Source organism: Diceros bicornis, chromosome 4 (assembly GCF_020826845.1).
Source record: "Diceros bicornis minor isolate mBicDic1 chromosome 4, mDicBic1.mat.cur, whole genome shotgun sequence".
Classification (NCBI taxonomy): Eukaryota; Metazoa; Chordata; class Mammalia; order Perissodactyla; family Rhinocerotidae; genus Diceros; species Diceros bicornis.
In genome coordinates this window covers 73,617,908-73,634,495 of record NC_080743.1, presented here as the reverse complement: position 1 = coordinate 73,634,495, position 16,588 = coordinate 73,617,908, and the positions used below count along the sequence as shown (strand labels likewise).

The window sequence follows — 16,588 nt, the reverse complement described above, 5'->3', positions numbered from 1 at the left end:
AACAGTTCTAAGAGGGAAGTTTATAGCAATACAGGCCTATCTCAACAAACAAGCAAAATCTCAAATAAACAATCTAACAATGCATCTAAGGAACTGGAAAAAGAAGAACAAACAAAGCCCAAAATCAGTAGAAGAAGAGAAATAATAAAAATCAGAGCAGAAATAAATGAAATAGAGACTGAAAAAATAATGGAAACAATTAATAAAACCAAGAGCTGGTTCTTTGAAAAGATAAACAAAATTGACAAACCTTTAGTGAGGCTCACCAAGAAAAAAAGAGAGAAAGCTCAAATAAGTAAAATCAGAAATGAAAGAGGAGAAATTACAACAGACACCTCAGAAATACAAAAGATTATAAGAGAATACTATGAAAAGCTATATGTCAATGCATTGGACAATCTGGAAGAAATGGATAAATTCTTAGAATCATACAACCTTCCAAAACTGGATCAAGAAGAAATAGAGAGTTTGAATAGACCAATCACCAGAAAGGAGATCAAAACAGTAATCAATACCTCCCCAAGAATAAAAGTCCAGGACCAGACGGCTTCCCTGGTGAATTCTTCCAAACATTCAAAGAAGATTTAATACCTATCCTTCTCAAACTCTTCCAAAAAATTGAGGAGGGGGGGAAGCTCCCTAACTCATTCTACGAAGCCAACATTACCCTGATACCAAAACCAGACAAGGACAACACAAAAAAAGAAAATTACAGGCCAATATCACTGATGAACATCAATGCAAAAATCCTCAACAAAATACTAGCAAATTGGGGCCGGCCCGGTGGCGCAAGCGGTTAAGTGCGCGCGCTCCGCTGCGGCGGCCCGGGGTTCGCTGGTTCGGATCCCGGGCGCGCACCGACGCACTGCTTGGTAAGCCATGCTGTGGCGGCGTCCCATATAAAGTGGAGGAAGATGGGCACGGATGTTAGCCCAGGGCCGTCTTCCTCAGCAAAAAAAGAGGAGGATTGGCGGATGTTAGCTCAGGGCTGATCTCCTCACAAAAAAAAAAAAAAAAAAAAAAAAAAAAAAAAAATACTAGCAAATTGCATACAACAATACATAAAAAAGATTATACAACATGATCAAGTGGGATTTATTCCACAAATGCAGGGATGGTTCAACATTCGCAAATCAATCAACGTAATACACCACATTAATAAAATAAATAATAAAAATCACACGATCATCTCATTAGATGCAGAGAAAGCATTTGACAAGATAGAGCATCCATTTATGATAAAAACTCTGAATAAAATGTGTATAGAAGGAAAGTACCTCAACATAATAAAGGCCATATATGACAAACCCACAGCTAATATCATCCTCAATGGTGAAAAACTGAAAGCTATCCCTCTAAGAACAGGAACCAGACAAGGATGCCCACTCTCACCACTCCTATTTAACATAGTACTGGAAGTCCTAGCCAGAGCAATCAGGCAAGAAAAAGAAATAAAAGAGATCCAAATTGGAAAGGAAGAAGTGAAACTCTCACTATTTGCAGATGACATGGTTTCATATATAGAAACCCTAAAGAATCCACCAAAAAGCTTTTAGAAGTAATAAACGAATACAGTCAAGTTGCAGGATACAAAATCAACATACAAAAATCAGTTGAATTTCTCTACACTAACAACAAAGTAGCAGAAAGAGAAATTAAGAATACAATCCCATTCACAATTGCAACAAAAAGAATAAAATACCTAGGAATCAACTTAACCAAAGAGGTGAAAGATCTGTACACTGAAAACTATAAAACATTGCTGAAAGAAATTGAAGAAGACACAAAGAAATCGAAAGATATTCCATGATCTTGGATTGGAAGAATTAACATAGTTAAGATGTCCATACTTCCTAAAGCAATCTATAGATTCAATGCAATCCCCATCAAAGTTCCAACAACATTTTTCACAGAAATAACACAAAGACTCCTAAAATTTATATGGAACAACAAAAGGCTCCGAATAGCTAAAGGAATCCAGAGAAAAAAGAACAAAGCTGGAGGTATCACACTCCCTGATTTCAAAATATACTACAAAGCTATAGTAACCAAAACAGCATGGTACTGGCACAAAAACAGACATACAGATCAATGGAATAGAATTGAAAGCCCAGAAATAAACCCACACATCTATGGACAGCTAATCTTCGACAAAGGAGCCAAGAACATACAATGGAGAAAAGAAAGTCTCTTCAACAAATGGTGTTGGGAAAACTGGACAGCCACATGCAAAAAAATGAAAGTAGACCCTTACCTTACACCATATACAAAAATTAACTCAAAATGGATTAAAGACTTGAATGTAAGACCTGAAATTATGAAACTTCCAGAAGAATACATAGACAGTACGCTCTTCAACATCAGTCTTAGCAACATATTTTCAAGCACCATGTCTGACAAGAGAAACAATAGAAAAAATAAGTAAATGGGACTTCATCAAGCTAAAAAGCTTCTGCACAGCAAAGGAAACCATCAACAAAATGAAAGGCAACCTAACAATTGGGAGAAAATAATTACAAACCATACATCTCATAAGGGGTTAATCTCCAAAATATATAAAGAACTCACGCATCTCAACAAGAAAAAAACTAACAACCCAATTAAAAAATGGGCAAAAGACCTGAACAGACATTTCTCCAAAGAAGATATACAGATGGCCAACAGGCACATGAAATGATGTTCAACATCATTAATTATCAGGGAAATGCAAATCAAAACTACAATGAGATATCACCTCACGCCCGTCAGAATGGCTATAATTAACAAGACAGGAAACAACATGTGTTGGAGAGGATGTGGAGAGAAGGGAACTCTCATACACTGCTGGTGGGAGTGCAAACTGGTGCAGCCACTATGGAAAACAGTATGGAGATTCCTCAAAAAATTAAGGATAGAACTACCATCTGATCCACTGCTGGGTATTTATCCAAAGAACTTGAAAACACCAATGCATAACGATACATGCACCCCTGTGTTCATTGCAGCGTTATTCACAATAGCCAAGACTTGGAAGCAACCTAAGTGCCCATCAAGGGACGAATGGATAAACAAGATGTGGTATATATACACAATGGAATACTACTCAGCCATAAGAAACGATGAAATCCAGCCATTTGTGACAACATGGATGGACATTTTGGGTATTATGCAAAGTGAAATAAGTGAGAGGGAGAAGGTCAAATACTATGTTATCTTACTCATTAAGTAGTATTTAATAACAACAACAAACCACCACAGAGAGACAGAGATTGGATTGGTGCTTACCAGAGAGGAAGGGGGGAGGGAGGAGGGTGAAAGGGATAATTTAGCACATGTGTGTGGTGATGGGTTGTAATTAGTATTTGGGTAGTGAACATGATGTAATCTATGCAGAAATAGAAGTATAATGATGTACACCTGAAATTTATACAATGTTATAAACCAATGTTACTGCAATAAACAAAAAATTTAAAAAAAAGAAGATGACAGTATGGATGAATGAATGAACAGTAACCATGACTAGGAAGGACCTACATTCCTTGCATCTGCACTTACGAGATGTACATATGGCCAGAGGAGGGTCCCACGTATTATCCGCCTTGCACTGGCTCTGGGGACTGCCTTTCAGAGTATATCCATGTTCACACTCCAAAGTTACATTATCTCCATAGTGATAGACGTTTTTCATTTCCAACTCCTTCCGTATTCCGTTCATAAACTGTGGGAGGCTGCATTTTACCTCTGAAATTAGAAAAGTCAGAAAGAAATTGATATTTCATTGTTAATTGTTAGTTGAAACTGTCCTAATGGAAACATCTATGACCCTAAACCTACTTAGCCTTCAGCAAAGATGGGTCATGTTTTCAATCAAGAATTACTGACTCCCCCCTCCCCCCAACATCTTATGATTTAAATTCTCTGACTTTCATTTCTTAGGTAAAGTAAGGGAATATCTAATGTACTTCACATCCACTTTTAATTATTGACAACTCTTGTGGTAATATTAGGAGTTAGGATAACCATGTTCCAGCCCTGGATCCACTTGGGTCACACCATAAGGAAACAGGAATATTACATTAACTCTCTTTGAGTATACAACAAATACTGCTATTTTGCCTCTTGATTAAATGCATGTTTCTGGCTCATTTCTATATATAGAACAAAGAAGTTAATAAATCATGATTCTGAATTTAAAATATCATTTTTCTACTTTATTTTATCTCATTTAGGTCAACTTTTGTTTTGCTTTCTTTCTCTGCCCAGTCATCGATACCTTCTTTAATTCAAGCAAAGCCTGCTTTTCAGTTGTAATAGTCTCAAAATTAGCCTAAGTTCTTTTTTTTCTTTATAAGAAACAACAAGGCAAAGTGCTATTTCCCAAAATATAGTCTGTAGTCTTCCTACATTAGAATATTCTGATGGGTTTGTTAAAAATAGACCTCTGGACCCAACCTCAAAATGTCCGAGTCAGAGTTCTTGGAAATAGAGATTAAGAATCTGCCTTTTAACAAGGTTCTTGACTGAGTTTGCTAACGGTAAAGACAGAGAATGACTGCAATAAAACATGTTTGAACAGGGCAGTTATCAAGACAAAATGAATTTTACTTAAATAAAAAGAAAGCATCTGCCAAGAGAGTAGAATATTACCCTTTTATTTTCAGGAGAATAACTTTCCCAAAGTCTTAATTTGTATAACTAATCATTGAACTATTCCCTGAATCTTCATACTTCTTTATGCAACTAAAGCAAGGAGGGGTGAGCTTTCTGTTGTCTGCAGAGCCACAGGGACTTGTAGTTTGTGCAGTCCCCTCTTGCAAATAAACACAGGAGAGTCACTTACCATCTCTGTGCTGGGCCTCTAAGATCAAAATCTCTAAAATCAAAGAGCTAGGAGGACAAGAAGGATTTCTGAGACTTTTAAACTGGGGAGGGCCCTATGATCTTGTAATCACAGCAGCTGTAGGACTAACTGCTTCTTAACATTAGAAACACAAGCAGGTCTGAAATCCCTCCTCTCTCATCCTGCCCAAAGCCTAGTATTTCTAAAAAGAAAGAAAAGAAAAGAAACAAAGCAAAATCACTAACTTGTAGTTTTGCAAAGTCAAAAGAACCACATTTAAAAGAAGACAGTATACAGTGCAGTGTGCAAAAGCAGGAGCTGAGCAGGGCTGCAATCCTGGCACCACTACTCATGAGCTGTGGACCATGGACTAGTTACTGTGTCTGTCTAAACCTCATTGTCCTCCTCTGGAAGATGGCAGGAATAATAATCCCACCTCATCAGATTCTTTGGGAGACTAACACAAATAAGTCTTGGAAAGACCTCAGTACGATGCCTAGTCAGAGAATATTATTTTTAATTCCACATTTTGTAGCTTTTTAGAATGCCACCAAAGATTTTTAAGTCAGAAGCCATTTTCACATACATAGACAGAAATAAAGTAAGTAATTCCTGGGGACTTGTTCCAGGGAAGAGATGAAATAAACACCTCATCTTTGGGCTTGAAGATTATAGTGAGGCTCCATATCCAGTAATTCCAGAAATTAACTGTTCTCAACCTTGCTTCAGGTTTCAGTTTTCCTCAAAACAAAGTGTGCTTCCAGTTTCCTATTTACCTTCTAAGGGTATTTGTGAGGACCACCTGTGACCCTCTGAGGTCCTTTAGAGCTGAAACATTTTGTTAGTTAAAAGCTCGTAAATCTTTTAAAATTGGTGTTTGATGTCTATTGTATTACTGGAAATTCTGTCGATTCTTCCTACTTATTCAGTAGAATTGAGATCCTTCCTACCTTTTGTTCTGTTCTTCTCCTCTGTCGATACTCATTTCATGATCCTCTCAGAAATGATCCCTCAGCCTTATTAGCCTCATGCATCAATTTTCCATAAAAATCCAGAAAGAATAAGAAATACCTTTGCAATAATGATCAGATTGGCTCCAGGTTCCCTGGTGTGTACAAAAAATGAAGGCCTTTCCCACCAACAGGTAGCCTAGGTCACAAGTGTAGGTGACAGTCACCCCAGGAAGATATGGAGATGCATGTCCTCCAATGAGATGCCCGTTGTGGATCTTGGGTGGATGTGGGCATGCTAAGAACAAGTTTCCCCAAAACACAAGAAGAGACATTCGGTTAAACATAGAAGTATGAACACGCCAACACAATCTATTAGTATCTCTGGCTATTAGAGCCACAGGGAGTCCCAAGGCAGACAAGTTCCCAAGGTACTAAATGTTTGTTGATCAGTGGGAAGAACGATTCTCTAAATCCAGACCTGTCAACTTTTATACTGGATCATCCATATTCTCTACCTGTAACTGCACCAGGTGGGAGCACCACCGAGATCTACAGACTACCAATTCAACACTGTCTGTCCTCACTGGAGGATGGAGCTCGTGTCAACAATCACAGCCACAAATGAGCCTATGATGGTCAGGTACTGTCATTTAAAGCCAGACTAATATGGAAGAGGAATGAGCTACAGAGGCCAAGAGCACAACCTTGAACTCCACTTTTCCAGGGTGTCCTGAGTTCCCTTTGCTAAAGATGAGATGAAGGGTCAACATAATACAGTCACTGGCTGAGCAGAACACTTAGAAGTAAGAAAAGGAGTATATGCCTGTATAATAATGCCTATATCAGGAGTTTCTTAAACTATTTCTATGGCATTATCAATTCTGAAGTGAATTACTGCCATCAACATGTATGTTTTGCTCGGCACACCCATCTATCTAGTATGAAAACAACTAATATAGATGGCATAACAGAGTATTTTCTCTGGCATTTGTTTTCAGTGCTTCGGAAATATTCTCTAAAATGTGGGCCTCACGGATCTTGCTGCTCTTCATTCCCTCCTCTCCTCACCATCCCACAGTCCTCACCCCAGCAGGGTCATCAGAATACCACCATTGGGACACAGTGTGGCTCATCTAGAACCCATCTGTTATTCACCTGGCAGGTAATTCTGTGTCTGACATTTATAACACAGCCATGTTCACAAGCAAAAATGACTGTAACCATAGAAATGTGGAGGTTCTCCCCTAGACATTCTGATCCATCTGGAGTGTGGGGAATTGTGCACTGACCAGGAGGACCAGAAAGTTCACAGCGAGGGGCAGGGCCGCTCCAAATCCCGTTCCCTTGACTGTCACTTGTGCAGCGGATGGTGCTCTCCCCAATGAGGTTGAAGGTCATCCCTCTTTCTGGGTGGGAGTCACATGTGTAAGATATTTCTTTTCCATAGGGAATGTCTCCCAGAGAAGTTCCTGTGTGGTTCCCATTAAGGATTGCCGGAGGATTTGGACAAAAGATTTCTAGAAAGAATACAAGAGCTTTAGGTTCCATTAGAGTTTCAGTTAAAGTGATTATACAATAATAGTGACCTGGGACTGTGTTATGAATAAGTTTTTTTTCCATGAGACCATAACTGTGGATGGTCAATCCATCCAAGATTGGTGGATGCCAATGTAAATATGTAAGGGTTTTTCTGAGAAGGAACTAACTGAGGTGAGACTTAAATTACAGTTTATTGTAAAATTCAAAAATCCTCTAGGTAGCTAAGTTTTTAATCAGTTTGGAAAGGGATTAATCTGTTTTTTTTCAGCAACCATTTGATAACCTACTTTATGTGAGACATCATAAGAGTGCTGGGTTGATAATAGGGCACAAGACAGACAAAGTTTTGGCCCTCAAAGATCTGAAAGTCCAGGGAAATCTTTGTGAAGTTTATTAAACATGGATCATCATTTTCAGCAGATGTAAACATTCCTTCATGACCCAAGACCACTATGATCAGTACCAATACCAAATATACAGTAGTGTCATCAGAATACATTGATTCCTATAGGGTTCTTTATAGCCAGCTTAAATGGCTCCCTGGAGCCTTTTGTGTTTTTCTTTTGAGTTTTTTTTTCTCTTCCAAGCTATCAGGTGTCATTTCTTCCTGCTTTTAGTGTATGTGTTTCTAGCAGTTCTTTCCCTAAAACTAATTTGATGCATCTAATCTGATATGGATTTAGGAAGAGATTCCAAACCTTGTCAGAACTGTGTGAATAAACACAGTGAAGGCCTTAGTGCATCAAACAACAAGAGACTTCCCTTACTGGATTTTACCTGTGTGTTTGTGTTTCTCCAAAGTTTACTTATATACTTATTTTCAGCTTTATGTGTCTCAGCAAGGCTCAGTTTGTTGGATATCTGAGTTATACATATTGAATGTTCTTATAAAGTTCCACCATTATCCCATAAGATGTCCAAATAGATTTCTAGCAAGATATTTTAACAAAATCTAAATTAAAATGAACAATTTTTAATCATTAGGAAAAACGGATTTAAAAAAAAGTCTTGTCTTGCTTTAATGAACAGAGTAGGATAAATCAGTAATGTCTTGGTGTATGAAACACTTTTATCTATTTATCAGTTTCTGAACATTTGGTATTTAAGTGAGTGGTTTCGAAATTGAGGGCACGTCACCTCATCATTTCAAATATTGACTCACCTCACTGCTCCACACTAACTTATCATTAACTCTGCTTTATTTTCTCTATAACACTTACCACTTTTTAACATACCTTCTTATATATTTTATTTTTATTTGTTTACCTATTTATTTTCTTGTTCATTGTTGCCTCCCCAAGTAGAAAATGAACTCTGTGAGAGCAGGGATAAGACTTTCCTGTTCAGCCCTTTTCCCACAGGGAAAGTCCTTGCCCAGGGGAAGCCCTTCCTCAGTAAATACTGTGGACTAAATAACAGACTGAATAAATAGTTTAGAGATGTGGGGGATAAAAGGAAATAAACATTTAAGAGAGGTTACTCCTCGATGGTGAAGCTAAAAAATAAATGAATAAATAAATTTTGGGGTATCTTTATGTCATCTAGTTTCTCCCTACATATTCCCCACAAAATTCACCACTGGCATTAAATTAGTGGTTTACGGATTAGTAACATAAACACATGATGTATAAGACCTACAACACCCCTTTGAAGTTCTTCCAACAAAGAAGTATTTTATCAGTAACTTAGTTAAATAAAGATCCAGAAAACAGGTGATTCCCCAAGGCAAAACATGCTGGAAAAAAAAACCAAGGGGAGTATCAAGCCTGCATAGTTGTTCCTTTTACTCACGTTCACACACAGGAACACTGCTGCTCCAAAGGCTTTTCATTCCAACCAAGACACAATGACTAGCAGGGCTACCTTTTAATTGGAACCTGAAGAATAACAAGGGGTACAAATGGGTGAGCAATTCCCTTCATCTCATCACTGATAGATGCTCAACTTTCTCACTTCAGCCTAAATACCATTTGGTTCTTCGGTTCAGGCCCAGCTAAATGTCTCAGTTCATTAGGGACCTGAATTCAGTAGCGGGCAGGAACTGAAGCCAAATTATTCTAAAGAATCACAGTATCCTGTGACAGGCAAAGCAATCAGAACTTGTACACTTAATAGTCATACAGACATCATAGCCCAGTGTCACCTAGAGAAGTTACTGAACACAGGCTGTACTCCTTCCTGTGCTCTAGACCCACACGCATCTCTCACTGACAGCCCTCTGACATCCCACTTATTCTCATTAGTGGGTCGTGAGGAAGGACAGCTCTCGATCTGGGTGAGCAAAGCAGAGAACATCTGGAAAGAGAATGGCAGTGTTCTGGCCGTGACATTTGTAATGACCAGAAAGAGGCTCACAGAAGCATATGGGCCAAATGTTCGAGAAAATAAAGAGGGATGAGGGGAGGAGTCTTTGCCACCCTGAAAGGCCTAGCTTGTTAATGGCTCCTGTAGTCCTTCTGAAATCTGCTGATCGTTATTGGGTGGTAGGCTTTGTAAATGTCAAAGATTCCTTGGAAATCATTAAAAATAATTGCTGTATTGCCCAATCTTGGTCCTCCCCCAGACAGGTAGCGCAGACCATCGAGAATACTAGATCCACATAACCGTCTAATAATACTACCTGAAACAATAACATCAGCCATTGTGATTCCAGTGTCAAAGACATTGCTGATGCAAAGACATGTGATTGGATTAAAAACACTTATCCATACACTGTTACAAATTCTACTATTGATTGGCTTTAAGATTTCTGAAACAACCCTTGCCTACTTTTATCACAATGGAAACAATTTTTGTCTTATACATCAAACTTTTTACCAGCAAATTTTCCATAAAAATACATTTTCCTGCCTCCAAACAACTATTCACCCATTTTCTTCCAGTTCCAACCATAAATTCAAGCTAAGTGTCTGTATTTATGTTTGTACTTCACATTGCATTAAATGTGCCATTTTCTTTATCTCCTAATAGTGGTGCCACTGAGTCCTTAGCCTTATTTCAAAACTACCCAGAAATTAATCTCCCTGGGTACCTCTTTTCCATAGGTCAGCCCCCCTTTGTAGATTAACTCCTGAACCCAAGAGTCACTATCCAGCACTGAGTCCCTGGTCTCTCTTCCATGTCACACTCACCCCTCATCACAAACAAAGGACACTTTTGCCCCAAGCTGGAAATTAAGTGGGAGGAGTACACGGCCATTAGGGAGTTGGTCCAGGAAGTCAGCACATGATTTCACTAGGAGAAAAAAAACAAGAGTAAGACTGCCATGTGAGTGACCAAGAGATCACTGATCTGAAAACCAGACAAGAGTGTGGCCACCTGCACATCTGGGGGCTGCAGGGCTCCAGTCTCCCTGGGGCGTACAGCGCAGAGAAGCAGACCCTCTGAGATCATAGCCGGGCTCACAGCTGTAGAACACTTCCTCCCCAGGGGGAAAGTCATCCTTATTGCTTGGAGTGTGCCTACCATGTGGAATTTCTGGAGGCGGCTGACATACTGTGGAAAGAATAGCAAAGTGCCTGTCAGTTGTGGGAAGATATCTTTTGCTATACCCTCTGCCTTCCAGGGAGCTTAAAAATCCTAATAACAGAGTACAGATTTTAAAAGAAAAGATCTGGTAGTCAGTACCCATGTTTTACTGATGACCAAACTTAAGCCACAGAGCAGAGCTATAACTAGAACCAAGGTCTTTCCAACACCTTGTCTGTGTTAGTTCTACTAAAATGTTGCTAAGACTAGAAGCAGAGTATTCCTTTTGCTTTCCACCACTGGCTGTCCAGTACAGATTCGTGAGTGCTGGTGGCTTGTTCTGCTCTTACACTTCCTAGAAAGGTAGCCTTTCTGGCAACAACAAAAGACACCTTTGCCCAAGTCTCATCAAACAGACCCCCTCACCTAGCTTACTGTGCAGTCAGTCACACGTACCCCTTCATTTTTCCTCCCTGCTCCTGCTCTTGGTCCCTATGTGCCAGCCCATATTCTTCCCACTGCACTGCTAAGACAGCCATTTCAGTACCAGAAGACAAGAGAAGCCATCAAGAACAAAATTCCCTTAAAAGAAATAACCTATAGAATTTCTGAAGAGAGAACATATTGCTTAGAGCATATTTTCACTCAAATTTTGGCTGCCTCCATCCGTAGCCCAATTGATGTGTGCTCAGGGCATCAGAATACATTTGAGCCTCAATTTGAACCATATATAATTGAATAAAAATTTAAAAAATTATTTTCTTGTATTTGAGCGAGTCATTTCCCCTTTCGGAGCCTCCGAGTTTTCAATAATAACACGGAGGAGTTAGAACAGAATGACTGAAGTCTCAGGCCTTTTTAATCTGATGCTATCATTTAGGTCCCATGACTTATTTGCCTCTTGACCCCCTCCAATGAGAGATCTACGTCACTGTTATCATACATTATCTTCATCGTACATTTCACTATATATTATCAGTAGGCTCTGCAATCAGAAAGGCTCTTGAATTCCAGGCTTCATTCTGTTATTTACTAGCTCTGTGACCTGGGAAAGGTTATTTAACGTCTCTATGACTCAGATTTCTCAATGTAAAATGGGAATAAGAATAGTTCCTACTTCATATGTTTACTCTAAGTATTAAATTAAACAATGCATAAAAAATGTGTGTTTTTCAGATGACACAAGGTAAACCATTACTTTTTGACAATTATTATCATCAGAGATAACATAGTAGAGTTACGTTTAGAGTGTTTATAACGATTTCATCGTCTTTGTGTGTGCACACACTCACACACACACCTTCCGTAATTTCAACAACTCTTATCATGTACCCTCCCCATATACCCCCAGCAGAGTCTCAGTGGATGAAACTCACCCCTGGAGCAGCTTGGCAGCTCAGGCACCCATGTGTTGTTGGCCCAGCACTGCGCAATGTTGGACCCTTTCATGACAAAGCCAGGCTGACATCTAAATCTCACAATGTCACTTAAGGAAAATGAACTCCTATTTCCAGATAGTCTAATTCCATTTTCAATTTCTGGAGTTGTGCATTTATTAGCAGGAACACACTGAGGAGGAGGGCTGCTCCAAACACCAACTTGATTGTCTTTGCTGGTACAGGATATCGACTGTTCTCCCACAAGGTCAAACAGCTTTTCTCCATCTGGCCCAGTGAAACACCAATAAGTGACCACTGTTTCATATTGAAAAGCAGTTCTATTGCTGCTGTAGTAGTCTCCATTGGATATGGCTGGGGGTGGCTCACAAGATATACCTGGAGTAAGGGAGAGCATAGTAAACAAAAGCTTAGCTTTCAATTTTTTTAAGACAAATTTTTTAGAGCAGTTTTAGGTTCTTGGCAAAATTGAGGGAAAGGTACAGAGATTTCCCATATCCCCTGGCCCCTACACCTGCACAGTCACCCCCATTATCAACGTCCCTCACCAGAGTTGTACATTTGTTACAATTGATGAATCTACATTGACACATCATAATCACCCAAGTCCATAGTTTATATCAGAGTTCACTCTTAGTGTTGCACATTCTATGGGTTTAGACAAATATATAATGACATATATCCATCATTATGTATTTCCACTTGCCTAAAAATCCTCAGTGCTCTGCCTATTAACTCTACCCCTCACCCCAACCCCTGACAACCACTGATGTTTTTACTTTCTCTGTAGTTTTCCTTTTTTCAGAATTATTTTTTTTACTATGAATTTAAATAACAAAAACAAAGAATCAATTAACTTTCTAAACTATAACTAATTACAATACTTTTCTTCTAATATTTGCTAATAATCAGACATGTTTACATAGTTGAAATTTACGTGTTTGTGATATGGGTTCTGTCTGTGATAATTAGTTCCTGTAAAAATATCCATGTATTATTATGGTTTACATATTTGTGATTTTGAGTGGATAATCTCTGTGATTGTATCATAGATTGTTAAATTATCTACTTACTGCTGAGCTGTTTTTTCTATTGATTATTTAATAACATCTTTTCAGGTTAAATTCACCACCTCTGGCACTACTCATCAGGAAAAGAGAAAAGACAAGAGTGATATCAGCCCATGGCAGTGTGTGTCGTTCCTTTTTTCCAAACAAAAGTGCCTCTGCACATTACAACAGAACACCCAGGAGATTTTTACCCACCTGTGCTTCAGAAAGTATGGGGAAAGGACTTTGGAGGGGCTGCAGATCCAAGGGATTAGGTGAACCTGCCCCACCCCCACTTGCCACAACTGGGGACAAAGCAAAGCTGGAGAGGGCAAAACAGGGCGGACATGCAAGGGAGATAGAGAATTTTTGGAAGTCCAGCCAGCCTAACTGGAGAACTAGGCACACCATAGAAGCAGGATAGAGATGAGTTTGGAGGCAGAGGAGGAGAATCTCTAGGAGTCAGTTTCCTTTTGCCAGCAGTGACAACAGCAACCTCCCCCACAGAGGAGGTGAAAAGAGAAAGTGGTGACTGACTGACTGCCAAGCTATGTGGGTCACAGCTGGAGGGAACCATTTCTCTCCTGCAGCATGGATTTCTGAGGAGAGACCTCCGTGACTAGGGGGAGGGAGAGGAAGAAGAAAGAAGCAGATCAGAATAACAAAGGACATTGAAGGAATGAATTCTCTACTGTGTGCTTCAGGATTTCAGCAGGAGGTATGCCCTTGGACCTCTGGGAGTACCCCAACTGGAGGATCTTCCTACTGGCAGTGGGTACCCACATAAGCCCCAGGTGCTAAGCCCACACCTCCCCCTACTCTGCCACCAGCTATTTCTACGCCAGCTTTTTCTTCGTTTCTATGCCAGCATCCCACTCCTGAGTGCTGCCCTAGAGCCAACTCAGGTAAAGAAAAAACAAAACTTGAGCTATGACACATGTTGAACTGTAACAGTTAAAGTAAACAACTAAGAAAGGTGTGTGCTACTTCAAATGTGATTGCAGAGGCACATTTTGTCAAAAACTATGAAAAATCACAGTAATATGGAATCCAAAAAAGAAAATAATAATCCCCTAGCAACTGAACCCAAAGGCATGGAATATTGTGATCTAACTAATAAAGAATTCAAAATAGATGTTATGAAGAGTTGAACAAGCTACAAGAAAACTCAGAAAGGCAATTCAATGAAGTAAGTAATACAATTAATGAATAGGAGTTCTTTACCAAAGAAATTGAAATAAAAAACAGACAAACTCTGGAGATGAAGAATTCGATGAATCAGATGAAGAATACACAAGAGAGCTTAGGAAATAGGGCAGATCCGATTGAAGAAACAATTAGCAACCTGGAGGATAGGAATTTAGAAATGACTCAGAACAAGAGCAAGAACTAAGATTTTTAAAAAGTGAAGAAATCCTATGACAGCTGTCAGATATGATGAGAAAAACAAATATAAGAATAATTGATTTACCAGAAGGAGAAAAGAGGGAGAAGGGAGCAGAGTGTGTATTTAGAGAAATAATAGCTGAGAACTTTCCAAACCTGGGAAAGGAATAGAACATACACATCAAAGAAGCTAGTAGAACACCCTATTATCTCAATGCAAAGACCTTGTCCAAAATACATTATAATGAAACTGTCAAAAATCAATGATAAAGAAAGAATCCTTAAGGCAGCCCGGGAAAAAAAGAAAGTAACCTACAAAAGAACCCCCATTAGGCTATCAGCAGATTTCTCAGCAGAAACTCTACAGGCCAGGAGAGAGTGGAATGACATATTCAAAGGGCTCAAAGATAAAAATTGCCAGCCAAGAATACTTTATTTGGCAAAGGTATCCTTCAGATATGAGGAAGAAATAAAGGCTTTCCCAGACAAATAAAAACTGAGAGAGTTCACCACCACTGGACCTGCTTTGCAAAAAATGCTGAATGGAGTTCTTCAAGCTGAAATGAAAAGACACTAATTATTGACATAAAAGCAAATGAAAGTACACAATACTCTAGCAAAGGTGAAAAACATTCAGAATTAGAAAACTGTAACTCTATATTAGAATGGTGTCTTAACCACTTAATTATAGTATAAAGGTTTAAGCAAAGGAACATTAAAAATAACTATAGCTACTATAAATTCTCAGTGAATTCACAGCATAAAAAGATAAATTGTGACATCAAAAATATAAAAGGGCAGGAGTAGAGAAGGGTGGAAAATTTATATGTGAATAAAGATAGGGTGCAATCAGCATAAAAAGGGCTATTTTTTCTATGAGATGTTTTATGTAAGTCACATGGTAACCACAAAGCAAAAATCTAGGGTCATGAAACATAAAAAAGGGGAGACCAAGCAAATCACCATGGAAAACCACTACTTTACATAGGTAGAGAGAAACAGAGAGAAAAAGAAACAAAGGGGAAACAAAATAACCAGAAGGCAAATGACAAGATAGCAGTAGTAAGTCTTTACATATCAATAATCATTCTAAATGTAAATGGATTGAATTCACTCATCAAAAGGCAGAGTGGCTAGATGGATAAAACAAGAAGGCCCAACTATATGCTTCCTATAAGAAACTCATCTCAGCTCTAAGGACACACATAGGCTTAAAGTGAAGGGATGGAAGAGGATATTCTATGCAAGTGGAAATCAAAAGAAAGTGGGCATAGCTATACTTATATCAGAAACTTGAAGCCAAAAATGATAACAAGAGACTAAGAAGATCATTATATAATGATAATACTTAGTACATCAAGAAGATATAACAATTATAAATATATACACACCCAACATCAGAGTGCCAAAATATACTAGGCAAATACTAAGAGATCTAAAGGGAGAAATAGACAACAATACAATAATAGTAGGGGACTCCAGTACCCCACTGTCAGCAATGGACAGATCATCCAGACAGAAAATCAACAAGGAAGCACTGGAATTGAACCATACTCTAGAACAAATAGCCTTAACGGACATATATAGAACACTCCATCCAACAGCAGCAGACTACACATTCTTCTCGAGTGCACACAAAACATTTTCCAGGATAGATCATATGATAGGGCACAAAAAAAATCTCAGCAAATTTAAGAATTGAAATCATACAAACTATTTTTTCTGACCAAAATGGTATGAAACTAAAAATCAACAACAAGAGGAAAGCTGGAAAATCTACAAATATGTGAAAAGTAAATAATATACTCCTGAACAACCAATGGGTCAATGAAGAAATCAAAAGGGACATAAAAAATTATCTCAAAACAAATGAAAATGGAAATACAAAATATCAAATCTTATGGGATGCAGCAAAAGCAGTTCTGAGAGGAAAGTTTATAGTAATAAATGCATATATTAATAAATTAGAAAGATCTC

The 16,588-nt window shown here is 38.6% G+C and overlaps 1 protein-coding gene across 1 annotated transcript in view; it reads right to left on the bottom strand.

Moving 5' to 3' along the window:
- The window catches only part of LOC131404745 (complement receptor type 2-like), a 160,355-nt gene that overhangs the window by 15,589 nt on the left and 128,178 nt on the right, over positions 1-16,588 (bottom strand). The window contains exons 47-53 of the mRNA XM_058539761.1: positions 12,156-12,554; positions 10,630-10,806; positions 10,443-10,545; positions 9,103-9,188; positions 7,062-7,289; positions 5,891-6,067; positions 3,535-3,720 (exon numbers count right to left, since the gene is read on the bottom strand). Of these exons, the coding sequence (XP_058395744.1) occupies positions 3,535-3,720; positions 5,891-6,067; positions 7,062-7,289; positions 9,103-9,188; positions 10,443-10,545; positions 10,630-10,806; positions 12,156-12,554 (1,356 nt within the window). The remainder of the gene's footprint in view (positions 1-3,534; positions 3,721-5,890; positions 6,068-7,061; positions 7,290-9,102; positions 9,189-10,442; positions 10,546-10,629; positions 10,807-12,155; positions 12,555-16,588) is intronic.